Source organism: Solanum dulcamara, chromosome 6 (genome assembly GCF_947179165.1).
Source record: "Solanum dulcamara chromosome 6, daSolDulc1.2, whole genome shotgun sequence".
NCBI lineage: Eukaryota > Viridiplantae > Streptophyta > Magnoliopsida > Solanales > Solanaceae > Solanum > Solanum dulcamara.
Genome location: NC_077242.1, coordinates 6,692,630 through 6,707,133, shown reverse-complemented (window position 1 = coordinate 6,707,133; position 14,504 = coordinate 6,692,630). Strand labels below are relative to the sequence as shown.

The following is a 14,504-nucleotide window of genomic DNA, read 5'->3' as shown; positions in this document are numbered from 1 at the left end:
ACTTCTAGACGTTGCTTTTATTAATTTGATTACTTTCTTTGAGATGAGAAACAACCGTGATCAATAAGCCCAAATGTTAAAAAGAGTACTGATCTAATAATACTGTATTTTGTTTGCATAGGACATCTCTCTAGCCATCCAGGATGTGATTCTGACACTAATTTTGTTCTCCAAAAATTGACACTTATGAATAGTGAGTCTTTTAGTGGAAAAGGGCATATCTAAATTATACTTTGAAAGATAGTTCACCCACATCATAGCCGAGTAGGGATATGATTGCTTTGCTTCTTTAGTAGAGCTATTCACTCCACCAAAGTAAACTTGACTCTTAAGAATGTTAGCTTTAGTAGATCACTCTACCAAATCGTTGGTCGTTTGTTGATGCAATGAGATTTGCAGTTGATACTAGGAGTGATCTCAAAATCGAAAATGTGATCTGTTATAGCGAGTCAGTTGATATGAAAATCAACTTCACTATCCCCAATGTTTGTGCGGCTTACAGATAATGGAATTACTGTTGAGAAAATTTGGTGCTGAGAAATGGGGAAATCATCTTTTGCTGGTCAAAATAGCCCACAACATGCATATTCGATTGTTAATTTCAAAAATTGTCAGACATTGGGATTATTTGTGAGGCTCGGCAAACAGATCAATGGTTTAAAGCTATTCGACTGACCAAAAGAACTAAAGAAGGAGGAGTCTGTGTGCTTATCTGCAAGAAATTTGCCACTGCAGCACCTATGTTGCAAAGAACAGCTAAGTATTACACCTCTCAGAGCAAGCTATCGAGAGAATTCGGCTTTTGATTACTTCTAAGCCCACATGATCATCTAGTGGAGGAATGCCGCTAGATGTAACAATGACAGTGTATCTACCTCTCCTAACCGACATCACGCCAGAAAAAATATAAATACACAGAGAAAAAGTATCACAACAACAAAAAGTTTGATCATGAGAGATCTGTTTGATGATATTCGATTTAAGTACTTTAATAAAGCACCTTGAGCACCTTCAACATTTGTTAATGACTCATCTATGTTATCATCAATCCTTATAGCAAGCTCCCCTTGCTGTGCAACCATTGTAGCTAGATGTGTGAATATTCCGCCCAATTCTGAAATAGTCGATTCAACATTTTGGAGAGCAGTTGCCCTACTTTGCGAGTAACTTTCTTGTCTTGGAACCACTTGATCCTGTAACATGGACATTTCCATTTCGTGAGACGGAGGATTGTCTGAAGCCAATCTCCGTCTTAATTGGTTGCTGCTGCCCTGAACATCATTTGCCGGTAATGATGGAGAAGTTGATGACCAAGGGGGTGGCTCTGCTACAGTAGTCTTTGGAGGTTGTTTCAATGGATTTTCTCTAGCGAGATTCGTAGAAAATATTTGTTTTCGATCCTCATGTGCTTTCATATTCTTTGTTCTAATAGTAAGTGCCTCCTGGAAAGATTTTGTAGCTGCCATGAGCCTCGTCTTCAGATCATCACAAATCGCAGTACAATGAACAACTGTATCTTTTGAATGAGTTCCATCAGATACCTCCATGTCTTGTAGGGCTTGTAAATCGGATACTCCCACGTTGAGTGTTGTGATATCATTTTTTATGAAAGTTGTTAATTCTTGGATTTCTTTGCTTGGATCGTCAAAAATCGATGATCGTTTTGCTAATTTAGCGAGTCGATCTATTTTCTGAAAGGTTTGGTGGATTGTCAACCCAATTTTGGAAGCCTTCTTGTTAAATTCAGATCGATCTGGAGTTGCTAGCAATTTTGTGGTAGAAAGGGCAAAATTCTGTTGTGATTCATGATCTGGTGCGGTGCTTCCTGCGATCTTCTTCAATGTTTTGGACAAAGATGCAAACTCGGAAGTTCGATCTCGATACGTCCAAGCTCCAGAAGATGCCATTGCATTTGATGCTATCTAATTGCAAATGGAAAAAAAAAAAGTTGTAAGGTTTGTTGTGGCTATTCAAATAATACAGAGGAATTATCTCTTCTCCATCTGGTTATAGTTCCCTTTTATTTTGGTGGCTAGAAATATGTTTTGGTGGCTAGAAACAAGGGTGACTTATTAAAAGGGAAAACTACACAAAGACTCTATTGGTAGAAAATATATTATCTGTGATACTTCATCAATATATTAATACTATATCGATATCATATATGATTGAGCTTAATCCTCTATGATACTTGATACTCTATTGGTATCATATAGGATGGACGTTGATGTCAGCGCAAATTTTAAAATAAAAAAGAATATAAAAGTAATAAGGCATTTAAGATAAATACTTTTCCCTTTTTGGGTATAAGTGTTCTTTTCCCTTATTAAAATTAGATGTATAAACTATAAAGGCCAAATTTTAGTTAGAGACATTTTTGGCATAAAATTTACAAAATGATGGTAGTTTAGAAAAAGGAAAAAGAGTCTGATATACCTTTTAATTTTGTTATTATAACCCTCGTAATAAAAATAACTCATATATATTTATATTGTCACACAAATAGCTTACATATACCAATTTTATGTTATCCTTTTGTTATACAAATAGCTCACATATACTGTTTTTTTATAACGAAAGTGAAAAAATTAGTTTAAAATTTCTTTTTTAAAAAAAATCATTTTTTTTCATGTAGGATATATTTGATCATTATCACACATTTTTTTTTTGTTTTTTAATCAATGACTAATTTGAATTTATTATTTTGATGGTCAATTTTATCTTTTCACTAACTTTCTTGTAAAATTTATCATATATGTCCCAATTTTTTACAGATACAAAAAATAAATTATAACATACCTGAAAATATATTAGTTTTAAAGTTTTTTCTTACATTTTTTCTCCTTTTCTATTCACACTTTTATTTTATTTCTCATATTTTTTCAAAAAATTAATAAAAAACTCAAATAATAATAATCAAAGAAGTCAAAAAAATATATGAAAGGGATCATATATACCCATACATGATTTTTTTAAAATTAAAAATCAAAAAAATGAATTTAAATTTAATTTTTTCACTCCCGTTAGATAAAAGGTATATGTAAGTCACTTTTATAATGCTAGGGGTATATGTGAGCTATTTTATAACGATAAGAGTATATGTGCGATACTTTTATAATGAGGGTTATACGAACTTAAGAAAGAATTTTCTATTAAACTAAAGAATGTAAAAAAAAAAATTGAACTAATTTTTGATCCCTTGAGACTGAAGATTGTAATTGAACCAATCGCTGCTTTTTGTGTATTTGCACCAAAGTAAATATTTAACAATAAATTATATTCATTAAATAGGTCTTTGATGTCTTTTGAATTTTTTTTATTTATCATTTTTTTATAAAATAAAATAAAATCATGCGACATATTATTTTGGATCGGATAAATTATAAGGAAAAAATCTAATGGATGTGATTTTTTTTATTTCAGCCAATAAGAAAATGATAAATAATAAATAATATTTTAAAAATAAAATAATGATAAGGTTGTTAGTTTCGTCCCTAAACTTAATGAGAATTATTAGTTTCGTCACCAAACTATTGACAACCTTAAAAATATCCCTCTAGCTACTTGACTAACTGAATTTTAATATGCCCTCTCATGCAATATAATATATCTATGAACATGCCACATCATCAAAAAATTCCACATGTACATGTGTGAATAACACGATTATGAATATGTCATAAGAGAAATATAGTTAAGTTCAATTAATTAAATAGATGAGTATTTTTAAGATCATCTGATGAAATTCAGATCTGATAGAATTGTAATTTTTCAATACGGCTCTCTTCTTATTATTAATTGATGATTTTTCTTATAGACTCACGAGGCACGTTCTCAGTGTGACATAACAATTTGGGAATAAACACATTTGCCCTTCTCTCGAAGTTTTCAATTTTATTTTCTTAATCGAACATATGTTTTATAGTATACCTCATATGTATCATTGTTTAATCCAATAAATCAAACACTTTTAAGGCTATATTTTAGATCTTTGTATTAAACTACTTAAATATACATATTACTAAATTGTATTTTTATAATAATATTCAAAATAATGTATTATAAACACATGACTAATATCTTATTAAATTGAATATCCTCCTGCAATATAAATAATTTGGGGTTGATTTAAAATAAAAAAATATCATAAAAATTAATATTTTTTTAAATATTATTTTAGGTACATCGAGTAAAAATATGAATCATACGTGATTTTTATTATTTATTTGAAAAGGATCAGAATTTAGATCAATCAGATTTTAGTTTCGTTTCCGAAGGTGAGAATTATTAATTTCGTTCTCAAACTATGGACAATCTTAAAAATACCCATCTACTTGACTAACTAAATTTTAAAACACTCATCTCATGTCATATAATATATTTATGAATATGCCACATCATAAGAAAATTCTCATGAGAGAGTATTTAAATTCAGTAAATCAGTTTTAGTGCTAAAGTAAGTTTTGTAATGGAATTTTATGTATGTACTCTATTTTTTTTATTAGCATAATTTTGTTAGTATTCTAATTTTATCTTATTATATTTCATAACCTCGGATACTTGAGAATAATAATTTCTTTAAGAACATACTGTAAATTTAATGGATTTGATTCTAATTCTATCTTCATCTTTTTCTGGTTGATTTATTTAATTTTCAAAAATAGTTTAAATACAGATATTGTTTGGTTGATAACCAGTGTGATTGGGGAAGTGACTAGAACTAAGATTGAGGTTATTAAGTGGGGAAGTTTGGACAGTGACTATACTCGTAAGGGAGGTGCTAGACTATTTAATTACAGGGACATTGGGAAAGTATGTTTAGAGAGAAGCCTATCGTATCGGCAGAATCAGAACATTTGGTTTGAATTTTGCATAATTGGCCTTCCCTGCCTGGACATTTGAGTTAAGGTTTTTCCAACTTCTTTTTTTCCTTTCTTGTGGGATCGGAAAAGGTTAGAGAATACGGATGTTGCAAAGGTGTGTGTTATATTCTAGTTTTGATGATTTAACTAACTATGGGACCTGATCCCATGTGCAACGTATGTCAAGCGACAAGAATTGAGACCAGCTGTAAAAGCTATTATCATGCTGTGGTTAGTGGACACAACAGAGCACATCAGAGCTTCCGGTCAATCAGATGGCCCTAGGTTGTTTTGTCCAAACGTTAATACTCACACTTTGACATAAAAAACCTAGTTTTTGTATATCAAGATTTCATATGTAAAAGCTATTTTTCTCTCAAGCAAGAACAATATTGTTCTTGCTTGAGAGAAAAAATAGCTTCAACTTTTTTCAATTTCCAACTTTATTCTCTCAAGCAATAACTCAGACAAGTTATTAGACCGAACATCTATAACCTTCAACTTTTTCCAATTTGCCAGGGACTGAGGTAGTTCTCCTGTCAAATGATTGTTTTGAAGGTGCAGCATTCCCATCGTCTGCTATGAGCCTATCGAATTAGGTATCTTCCCAAAGAAGTTATTGTTCCCTAAATTAAGATGCACTATACTTCTAAGTGTCCAGCAGTGAGGAAGCTCTCCAGACAACCTGTTATCTGAGAGGTCAAGATATCCCAAGTAATCAAAATTGTCACAGATGAAGGATATGGTCCCGGAAAACATATTACTGGAGAGATCAATTGTTACAAAACTGGTAGGAAATCGTGGTACTGGACCGCTGAATTTGTTTGTAGCCAAATCTATGCAAAGAAGATCACTCATCTTCGAGAGATCTGGTATATTTCCACCCATATCATTGTAAGAAAGGTTTAAGAAGCTGTTTCATATATTCTAACACATTGTATATATTTAGTTCCTAATATATAGATAGTTAGTTTCCTTAATTATAACCTAATTATACTCTTGTATTTGGTGTATATAAACTGATTATGTTAATGAAAGAAGGCAAGGGATTAATCTCTTTCATTGTATGTGGATTTTTGCTCATAAAAAAAATCTGATAGTTCGTTTGAGCGACATAAAGCTCGTCTTGTAGGTGATGGTAAAACCCAACAGGTTGCGTGGATTGTGGTGAGACATTTAGTCCAGTTGTCAAATCGGCAACTATTAGTACGGTTCTTAGTTTGGCTCTCTCCAAGGCATGGCCGATTCATCAACTTGACGTCAAAAATGCTTTCTTACATGGCGAACTCAAGGAGACTGTTTACATGTATCAACCTTTGGGCTATCAGGATCCTGATAGACCTAATCATGTGCGTTTGTTGAAGAAATCTCTTTATGGGCTGAAACAGGCTCCGCAGGCTTGGTATAAGAGATTTGCTGATTATGTCCATACCCTTGGGTTTTCTCACAGTAAGACCTATCATTCCTTGTTTGTTTATCGTCGAGATACTTCTATGGCTTATCTTTCATTGTACGTCGACGATATTATTTTAACTGCTTCCTTTGATGAGCTTCGCCAGTCTATCATATCGTTGCTTAGCTCCGAATTTGCTATGAAGGATTTGGGCCAGTTGAGCTATTTCTTGGGCATTACTGTCACTCGTCATACAGGCGATTTGTTTTTATCTCAAAAGAAGTATGCGGCTGAGATAATTGACCGAGCTGGCATGTCATCGTGTAAGCCATCTCCTACTCCAGCTGATACAAAACTGAAGCTCGAGCAACTACGAGCAAACCGTGTGAGGACCCATCACTTTATCGGAGTCTTATCGGGGCACTGCAATACCTCACATTCACGCGACCCGATATTACTTATGTTGTGCAACAGGTATGCTTATTCATGCATGACCCGCGGGATGCGCACATGCACGCTCTCAAGCGCATCGTGCGCTACCTGCGAGGTACTTTGGATTATGGTCTTCACCTTTATCCATCTTTCATAACCACTCTTGTCTCGTATACTGATGTTGATTGGGGTGGGTGTCTCGATACACATCGTTTGACGTTGGGTTATTGTGAATTTATGGGTGATAATTTGATCTTATGGTCCGCCAAACGTCAAGCTACTTTGTCCTGTTCGAGTGCAGAGGCAGAATACCGAAGGGTTGCCAATGTGGTTTCTGAGTCATGTTGGTTGCGAAACTTACTTTTGGAACTTCATTGTCCTATTCCACGGGCTACTTTGGTATACTATGATAATGTTAGTGCCATATATCTGGCTAGTAATCCTATTCAGCATCAACGCACTAAGCACATTGAGATGAATATACATTTTGTACGGGAAAAGGTGGCTCGTGGCCAGGTTCTAGTGTTACATGTCCCCTCTCATTATCAGATTGCAGAACAGTCTTAGCATTCGGCGACCTCCCGCTTCGACTGCGGGGGTGTGTTAGAATATATGAAAATATATTCTGACAGATTGTATATATTTAGTTTCTAATATATAGATTGTATATATTTAGTTCCTTAACATATAGATAGTTAGTTTCCTTAATTATAACCTAATTATACTCTTGTATTTGGTGTATATAAACTGATTATGTTAATGAAAGAAGGCAAGGGATTAATCTCTTTCAGAAGCTCATCCCAGGAAACTGCTCCCAGAACCAACTAGGAACGTCATCCGAAATTCCAGAGGCTGAAAAATCAAGCTTGGAAATGTTGTTCTGATTCTGCAGCCAGTTTGGGAATTGAGGACCCAATTTGCAGTGGGTAAAACGATTGAGATCCAACTGAAAAGGGGGTATCCAATCTGAACTGACTCGAATATGTAGTTAAGCATTATACGAGAGGTCCAGCTCACGTAATTGTTTAAGCTTGAACAGATGAGCTTCAGATATTGTGCCTTCAAGCTGATTGGAATCAAGGTACAACTTCTCAAGTTTGGAAACGCGTCCAATACTCTCCGTTACACCAGTTAACTGATTATGTGAAAGATATAATTCCCTCAACGAAGACAACAGAAAAAGATCAGGAACTGATCCCACTATTCTGTTCCAAAGATAAATCCAAAATAACAAGACTTGAAAGTTTTCCAACAAATCCCTGAATGGATTCATTCAACTTATTACGTCCGAGCCTCAGTTCTCTCAAAGATGCAAACTTTGCAACAATATCAGTGCGTGAACCACCAATGTGATTCTCTTCTAGGTTCAGGTACTCCAGAGAATCTGACACGCATGACAAGTTTTTCATTATCTCGGGTAGCTGTCCATCTAAATTATTAGAAGATAGTCGTAACAATTTCAAATTACTACTGTTTCCAAGGCATCTAGAGAAGCCACCTCCAAGTTCATTTCGAGACAGATCAAGGTGTTGTAAGGATTTCATATTCCAAAAAGCATCAGGAATTGGACCATATAAAGCATTACCAGAGAGATCAAGGTGAGTCAGATTGCTTAAGTTAAACAGCCAGGTATATACAGAATTATTCAGATTATTAACGTAACCTATGGCAAGGTATCTCAATTGATGAAGACGTGAAATCCACTCGAGGTTATTCACAGATAAGAAATCATTATAGCTCAAATCAAGGGTGTTTAAGCTAGAAAGATTGACAAGATTAGGAGGAACTATTGTAAAATCATCACCAACACAAGATAAGTTGAGGTATTCCAACTTACTCAGAGAACCAAGAAAGTCTGGTATGCCTCCTGAAATTTTGATTGTAACTAAGATCCAAATATTTCAATTGCTTCAATTCTGGCAAGACAGGACTTATCTTACCTATCAACGGTGCAATGGAAACGGATGCATTGCCACCGGAGGGGCCATGAAGATCAAGTCTGATGACATTACTGGTTTGATTATCACAATGGACACCTCTCCATGTGCACAATCTTGATTGAATCCTTCATTTCCCCAAGAGGAAAGTCGTCCACAGACGTCTAACAACTCCTGTTTGAAACTAAGAAGAGCTTCTTTCTCTGTTTGGAGGCACTTGATATTCCCATCACCAACCCCTGAATTGAACACAACACCATAGTTGACTGACAGCGCGACGAAAATGTCAAACACAATAAGCTGTTGAATGAATTTTTTTGATAAGCTCATCTTCAGAATATTGAGTAAAGTACAGCCAAATACCAAGTGAAAAATCTGCATATCTGCTGTTATGAATTAGAGTATTATTTTATTATCTGTAACAACTAACGTGTGAATATACACAGAAAGAGCATAGACTAAAATATTCTCTCTTTTATTTGGCCGTGATTAGATGACTTCTTGGGACATGAATTAGTTAAATAGTCTTCTTAGAGCCGGTTTGGATAGGCTACCAACTTAAAGCCCCTTTTTAGCTTCTGGACGTGTTTGCCTAATGTTAACTTTAAGCCATAAAGTTCTTAAAGTCACTCAAAAATGAAAAGTTAGGATTTCTAACTTTTTTTTTCTAAGTGCTTAAAGCCATTTTGTTTGACCATGAAAATTATTTTTATATCTATTATATTTTAACTAAATTTCCAAACTATCCTTTTTATTTTTTTAACCCTAAAATTCAAACACTTATTTTCAACATAAGCACTTTTATCCAAACACTCAACTGCTTATTTATAAAAATAACTTTCAGCACTTTAAAGTTCTAAAAACACTTTATACATAAAAGTTACTTTTTTAAGCCCATCCAAACGGGCTCTTAATTGGCACGTTTTTCATTACTCTCATTTCAATTTGTTTGTCTGATTTGTTATGATGGAAGGACGCAAATCCGAAAACAACAACAACAACAACAACCCAGTGAAATCCCACATCGTGGGGTCTGGGGAGGGTAGAGTGTACGCAAACCTGACTCCTACCAATGTAGGACGGCTGTTTCCGAAAGACCCTCGGCTCAATAAAAGCATAGAAAAAGGTCAGACAAGAATATTAGAATAAATAAGTAGATGACGAAAACGGTCCAAACAATATTATAATCAAAGCACAAAAACAGTAGATATTATTATTGGATAATAACATAAAATACCATAAATAGCATACATCAGAGTACAAGAAATCATAGTGCGTTAATACGCCTACGAATAAGGGAGAATAAAATCATTATGTACTAGCCTTCTACCCTAATGTGTGTCCTCCACACCCTCCTATCTAGGGTCATGTCCTCGGTAAGTCGTAAATGCGCCATGTTCTGTCTGATCACCTCTCCCCAATATTTCTTCGGCCTACCCCTACCTCTTCTGAAACAATCCATGGCCAGCTTCTCACATCTCCGCACTGGTGCATCTAGGACTCTCCTCTTCACATGTCCAAACCATCTCAGTCGCGTTTCCCGCATCTTGTCTTCCACCGAGGCCACTCCTACCTTTTCTCGAATATCCTCATTTCTAATCTTGTCACTCCTGGTATGCCCACACATCCATCTCAACATTCTCATCTCGGCAACCTTCATACTTTGCATGTGGGAGACCTTAACTGGCCAACACTCCGCCCCATACAACATAGCTGGTCTAACGACCACTTTGTAGAACTTGCCCTTAAGTTGTGGTGGCACCTTCTTGTCACATAACACACCGGAGGCGAGCCTCCATTTCATCCACCCTGCCCCAATACGGTGTGTGACATCCTCGTCGATCTCTCCGCTGTCTTGCATGATAGAACCAAGATACTTAAAACTACTTCTCTTCTGGATGGCCTGGTCCCCGAGCCTAACTTCCGCGCCAACCTCTTGAGGTGTCTCACTGAACTTGCACTCTAGGTACTCTATCTTGGTCCTACTCAGCTTAAATCCCTTAGACTCCAAGGTGCGTCTCCAATCTTCCAGCTTATCGTTAACTCCGCTACGAGTCTCATCGATGAGGACTATGTCGTCCGCAAAAAGCATACACCATGGCACCTCATCTTGAATTTGTCGCGTCAATACATCCATCACCAAGGCAAATAGGAACGGGCTAAGAGCTGATCCTTGGTGCAACCCCATCATAACTGGGAAGTGTTCTGAGTCCCCTCCTATTGTCCTTACCCTGGTTTTGGCACCCTCGTACATGTCCTTGATCACCCTTATGTACGCTACATGTACACCTTTAGCCTCCAAACATCTCCATAGTATCTCTCGTGGGACTTTATCGTAAGCCTTTTCCAAATCGATGAACACCATATGCAAGTCTCTTTTCCTCTCCCTATATTGCTCCATTAGTCTCCTCATAAGGTGGATGGCTTCTGTAGTTGAGCGTCCCGACATAAATCCGAACTGGTTCTCTGAAATAGACACGCCTCTCCTCACCCTCATCTCTACTACTCTTTCCCACACTTTCATAGTATGGCTTAAAAGCTTAATACCTCTATAGTTGTCACAGCTTTGACTATCCCCTTTATTTTTGTAAAGCGGGATCATGATGCTCGATGTCAATTCTACGGGCATCGTTGTCGTCGTAAAGATGACATTAAATAACCTAGTCAGCCATTCCAAACCTACCGAGCCCGCGCAAATCAGAAAACAGAGAAAATAAATAAATAACACCAAATTTAACGTGGGAAAAACCCTTCAAATCGAAGGTAACAACTATAGGATCTTCGAAATCCGAATTGCTCCACTATAACAATAAGAGAGTTACAAATATTCTCCTAAATAACTACACAATAATTGTCAAGCAAGAATAAGCAATAGTCATACCAACAAAAGTAATAGGAAGAAAATCACCCAAAATAGAGCTCCTGTTCGGGACCTAAACTGAGATGTTTCTGACCTCCAAATCCGATCTCTACCATTCAAATCAAACACTAAGATGTTAGAAACACTCAGTAAAAAATTCAGGCCGATTTAACGGTTAATGAATCGGAAAACGCAATTTGAACATTTTTGATCGGAGAGGCAAAATTGCTGCGGAAAACACCATTTTCTTCTCTCTTCTCTCTTCTCTCTTGTTGAAAGCTATCTCAAAAACCTCTCTTATGTGCCTAATATCTCTCAAAGACACTACCAATGAGAAATTACATAATTCTCTCAAATCATCCTATTTATAGAGTAGTACTTTTTTCTAAAGCCAAAACCAACTTTAAATAGGATTATAATCCAATCCTTTTCCAAATAGAATTGGGAACCAAATTAGGAGAATTATTCTAATCTTTTAACAAATAGGATTAGGCCATGGGTCTTTGGCTGGAACATGAGCCATATTCCAACGCGATTTTGACTTGTTATACGGTTTAAAAAAGTAAAAATAACTTTTAAATCTTATGATCTTAGACTAAAGATATGTAGAATTTATCAAAATGTTCTTTAATATTTTGATCTTAAACAAGTCGCGTGTAAATTAGAGAATTGCTAAGAAAAAGAGATATTGTTTTAAAATGGACTAAAAAAAGTAAGATAGACAAATTGAAACGGAGCTAGTACTCCCTCTATCTACTTTTATTTTGTCCACTATACTAAAATTTTACTTTTACTTGGCTAGTATCAAGGCATAAATTATTACTTTGTTCCTAATCTACCCTTGTTATTAACTAGTCATTTCTCAATGCATTTTTCAAAGCATTGAATTTATTATAGGGATAATTATGCCACATGGTCATTCGGCAAAAATAATTAGCAAAAAAATGGTTATTCGCTGTATAGGCATGTATAGTCAAGCTATATTCAGTTTTTGAGTATATCATAATATATATTTAGTGTATATGAATTCATTTTCTTGTACTTGAACTGCCATAGACAAGAAGTAAAAGTCTGCGAGCGTAGCGCTTATAGCTCATGTATAAGTAATATAAATAAAACATGACTATATTTGTTGTAAACTAATTAGTTTATTATATATATTTGAAATTGTTCCATTATTATATTCAAAAATTGATATAGTAAAATTGTTATTTTATTTATTATTTCTTAAGGAGTGTGTCAAAACAAGTAAGAATAGACAGAGGGAGTATGACAGCCAACAGCAGCTGAAGCTTCAATGTCAGGACTTTTTTTTCATTTCAAACTAACCCAACATAGAGAAAGTACAGTAACTAAAAGTGAAAAAAGATAAATAGAAGATCTCAAAAACTTCATATGAAATTTGTTGGTTCTGAAATGAGAAAACAAAGTGAGTTGATTAAGAGAATACCTCTTGTAACTTGTAAGTATTCAATTGGGAAAATGATTTTCAATTAGTGTGTTCTGTTTTAAATTTTTCGTGTTTGGTTGATCAATGATTTTTCTATTAAGATTAGGAAAAACAAGTTCAATTTTTTCTACTATTAAAAATAAAAACGTAAAAGTGTTTTCTTACGCAAAGTGTTTGGGGTATCTGAAATTCGTCTGGTCTTAAAAGTTTATTCTCCACTCTCCTTTTTTTTTTTTGCTATGGAGAAATGACTAGAATCTTTTTTCTAAAAATTAAGAATTATTTATGTGAGAAGGGTGATTAAATTGGTTGAATAAGGGATTTCTTAAATAGGGGGTCTTAAGTTTGAAGTTTGAAGTTCCTACGCATGCTTTTCTGATCGAATTCATCGTACAAAACTTATATAATACAATTTACTTTTTATATGTAATGTGCTAATTATTACATCACAGCGAATTTTTCCTAGCACTCAAAAAAAGCTAAGGGCAAAGTGGTTTTCTTGTCATAAGCAAGACAAGAATTATTAACACATCAAGCAAGAGTTTGGCATAATTTTCAAATATTTTTAAAATTTGTGGAGTTAAAGTTAAAATAAATTTGTGTTTCGTAATATTTTTTATAAATAATATATAAAATAATATTCTGATTTGAATGTATTAAAAACTTCTTTAAAAGTGAAGATTAAGTGCCTTTTTGGCTTAGCTTATAAGCTGCTTTAAATAAGTTAAGTTAAACAGATTCAATTATTTTTTTGGACTTATTTTAAGCACAAAATGACTTTAAGTTGGCCAGCCAAACATTAAAAAAAATTGAAAATAATTTATAAGCCAATCCAAACAGACTCTAAGTGTGTTTGGTATGAGGGGAATATTTTTCAAAAAATATTCATGTTTGATTGATTAAAATATTTTGAAAAATACTTTTCTAGGTAAAAATCATCCTAAGAAAATGAGAAAAATAAATTTTCTAATAGAAGTAGGAAAAACAAGTTTTACAAATCATATTCCTAGTTTATTAGTTGTTCTTCACTCATACAACATCCCCAAATCTCCCCCTTGACAATCCTACTAACCCCAATACTTCTGCATAATATTATTTTATTTACTTACCAAATATGTACCATTTGGCCTCAAATAGTTTTTGGGAAAAACTTAAAAAAATCTTGAAAACTAGTGTTTGATCATATAATTTGTGATTACTTGGCAAATATCCAAGTTTCCAAGTTCTACAAAAATCTAGAACTTGAGAACTTGGGAAGTTTTAAAAATAATAATTCTTAGCACAAAAAAATTAAGTATTTTCTAAAACATTTTTACCATTCAGGAATTACCCAAAAATTTTATATTTTATAAAAATACCATCATTTATTATCGGGAAAAGATAATTCGTAGAACGTGAGAGAATTTTATAAAAGAATAGTTTGTTATTACCTCCTCCAAAAAAATTTATTTTGAGTGACAAGATTGGAGAATTTTTTTTGTCTTTAATTTGATTGGTGTATTGCTCTTGACTATATTATTATTTTGTTGTTGTTGATTGTTATCAATTATGTTACAAGATTTTTTTTAAC

The 14,504-nt window shown here is 34.2% G+C and overlaps 2 protein-coding genes across 2 annotated transcripts; both read right to left on the bottom strand.

Annotated features, from left to right (window-relative positions):
* Positions 1–685: 685 nt before the first annotated feature.
* On the bottom strand, positions 686–2,023 carry LOC129891938 (syntaxin-31). Its single transcript, XM_055967432.1, has one exon. The coding sequence runs from the start codon at positions 1,905–1,907 to the stop codon at positions 891–893; it is 1,017 nt and encodes a 338-aa protein (XP_055823407.1). The 5' UTR covers positions 1,908–2,023; the 3' UTR covers positions 686–890.
* A 5,451-nt stretch (positions 2,024–7,474) lies between these two features.
* Positions 7,475–9,005, bottom strand: LOC129891881 (receptor-like protein EIX1). Its single transcript, XM_055967354.1, has 4 exons — positions 8,636–9,005; positions 8,005–8,554; positions 7,705–7,892; positions 7,475–7,653 (listed from the first exon to the last, which is right to left on the bottom strand). The coding sequence occupies exons 1-4, from the start codon at positions 9,003–9,005 to the stop codon at positions 7,475–7,477; spliced, it is 1,287 nt and encodes a 428-aa protein (XP_055823329.1).
* Between the last annotated feature and the right edge of the window lie 5,499 nt (positions 9,006–14,504).